We start from the raw sequence: 854 nt of genomic DNA, 5'->3' as shown, positions 1-854 counted from the left end.
TATGTGTGAAAGAAAAGATGAAGCACCAGGAAAGGATTGTGGGGAAATTGCGCATGAAAGACAACAGGCTGATGGTGAGCTTTTCCCTTCATACATGTTTTTTGTAATCTTTTGGGGAAAAGAAATAGTAAAAAGTTTACATTTAACTGTATTTCAGGACTACCACTCCACACAGTTCACCTGGAGCAGTTCATGCCCGAGCTGGAGTCCCTGCTCGCCTACTTCTGCCTGCCGTATGACTCAGGAAATCTGAAAACCACTGCAGATGAGATGGAGCTATTCAGCATGGTATATTTGTCCTCAAAAAAAGGTGGTGAAATTTAAAATGCATTTAAATTATTGGTCTGAATCTCAGCTGCTGTCTGTCCAGGTGTGGAGGGAGTTTAAAACAATCTTCCGACAACAAGAGCAGATGAAAACGTTTCCTCCTTACGACGGTATGGACGACAGAGAGAGTCAGTGGGGGAGGAAGAGTGCAAACATGGCTGTGTGCAAGGAGGCTAACTGGATTCCTTTCATCCAGGTTTGAGGGAAACAAATCAGTATCTGGCAAAACATTTGCTTTTTTTTTTTCTGTAAGCACTTGTTGTGTTTTTATGGATTCTGTAGTCCTTCAGACGTTTGCAGGATGCTAGAAACTGATTGTTTGGTTTCCGCTCTGTAGGTGAAACCCAGGCGAGATCCGTGGCAGCAGAAGCTCTTCACAAAGCTCAAGGAAAAGAATTCAGTTGATGAGCTGCTCCAGATGCAGTGCAAGTTTCTTCAGGTAAAAAGCAAGTCTGCTCTGAATCAGTGCCACGCATCCTTCAAAATGGGTGAAATTATTGCAAATGATTAATAAATAAATAGTTACA

The 854-nt window shown here is 42.3% G+C and overlaps 1 protein-coding gene across 1 annotated transcript in view; it reads left to right on the top strand.

Moving 5' to 3' along the window:
• Positions 1 to 854, top strand: part of LOC102212540 (putative uncharacterized protein C6orf183) — a 6,821-nt gene that overhangs the window by 3,655 nt on the left and 2,312 nt on the right. Inside the window, exons 2-5 of the mRNA XM_005736784.2 lie at positions 13 to 74; positions 158 to 288; positions 371 to 523; positions 665 to 766. Of these exons, the coding sequence (XP_005736841.2) occupies positions 13 to 74; positions 158 to 288; positions 371 to 523; positions 665 to 766 (448 nt within the window). The remainder of the gene's footprint in view (positions 1 to 12; positions 75 to 157; positions 289 to 370; positions 524 to 664; positions 767 to 854) is intronic.

This window comes from Pundamilia nyererei, unplaced genomic scaffold, assembly GCF_000239375.1.
Source record: "Pundamilia nyererei isolate P.nyererei 1_Seehausen unplaced genomic scaffold, PunNye1.0 scaffold00070, whole genome shotgun sequence".
Lineage (NCBI taxonomy): Eukaryota > Metazoa > Chordata > Actinopteri > Cichliformes > Cichlidae > Pundamilia > Pundamilia nyererei.
The sequence above is the reverse complement of the archived record's forward strand: the minus strand, read 5'-3'. Positions and strand labels throughout refer to the sequence as shown.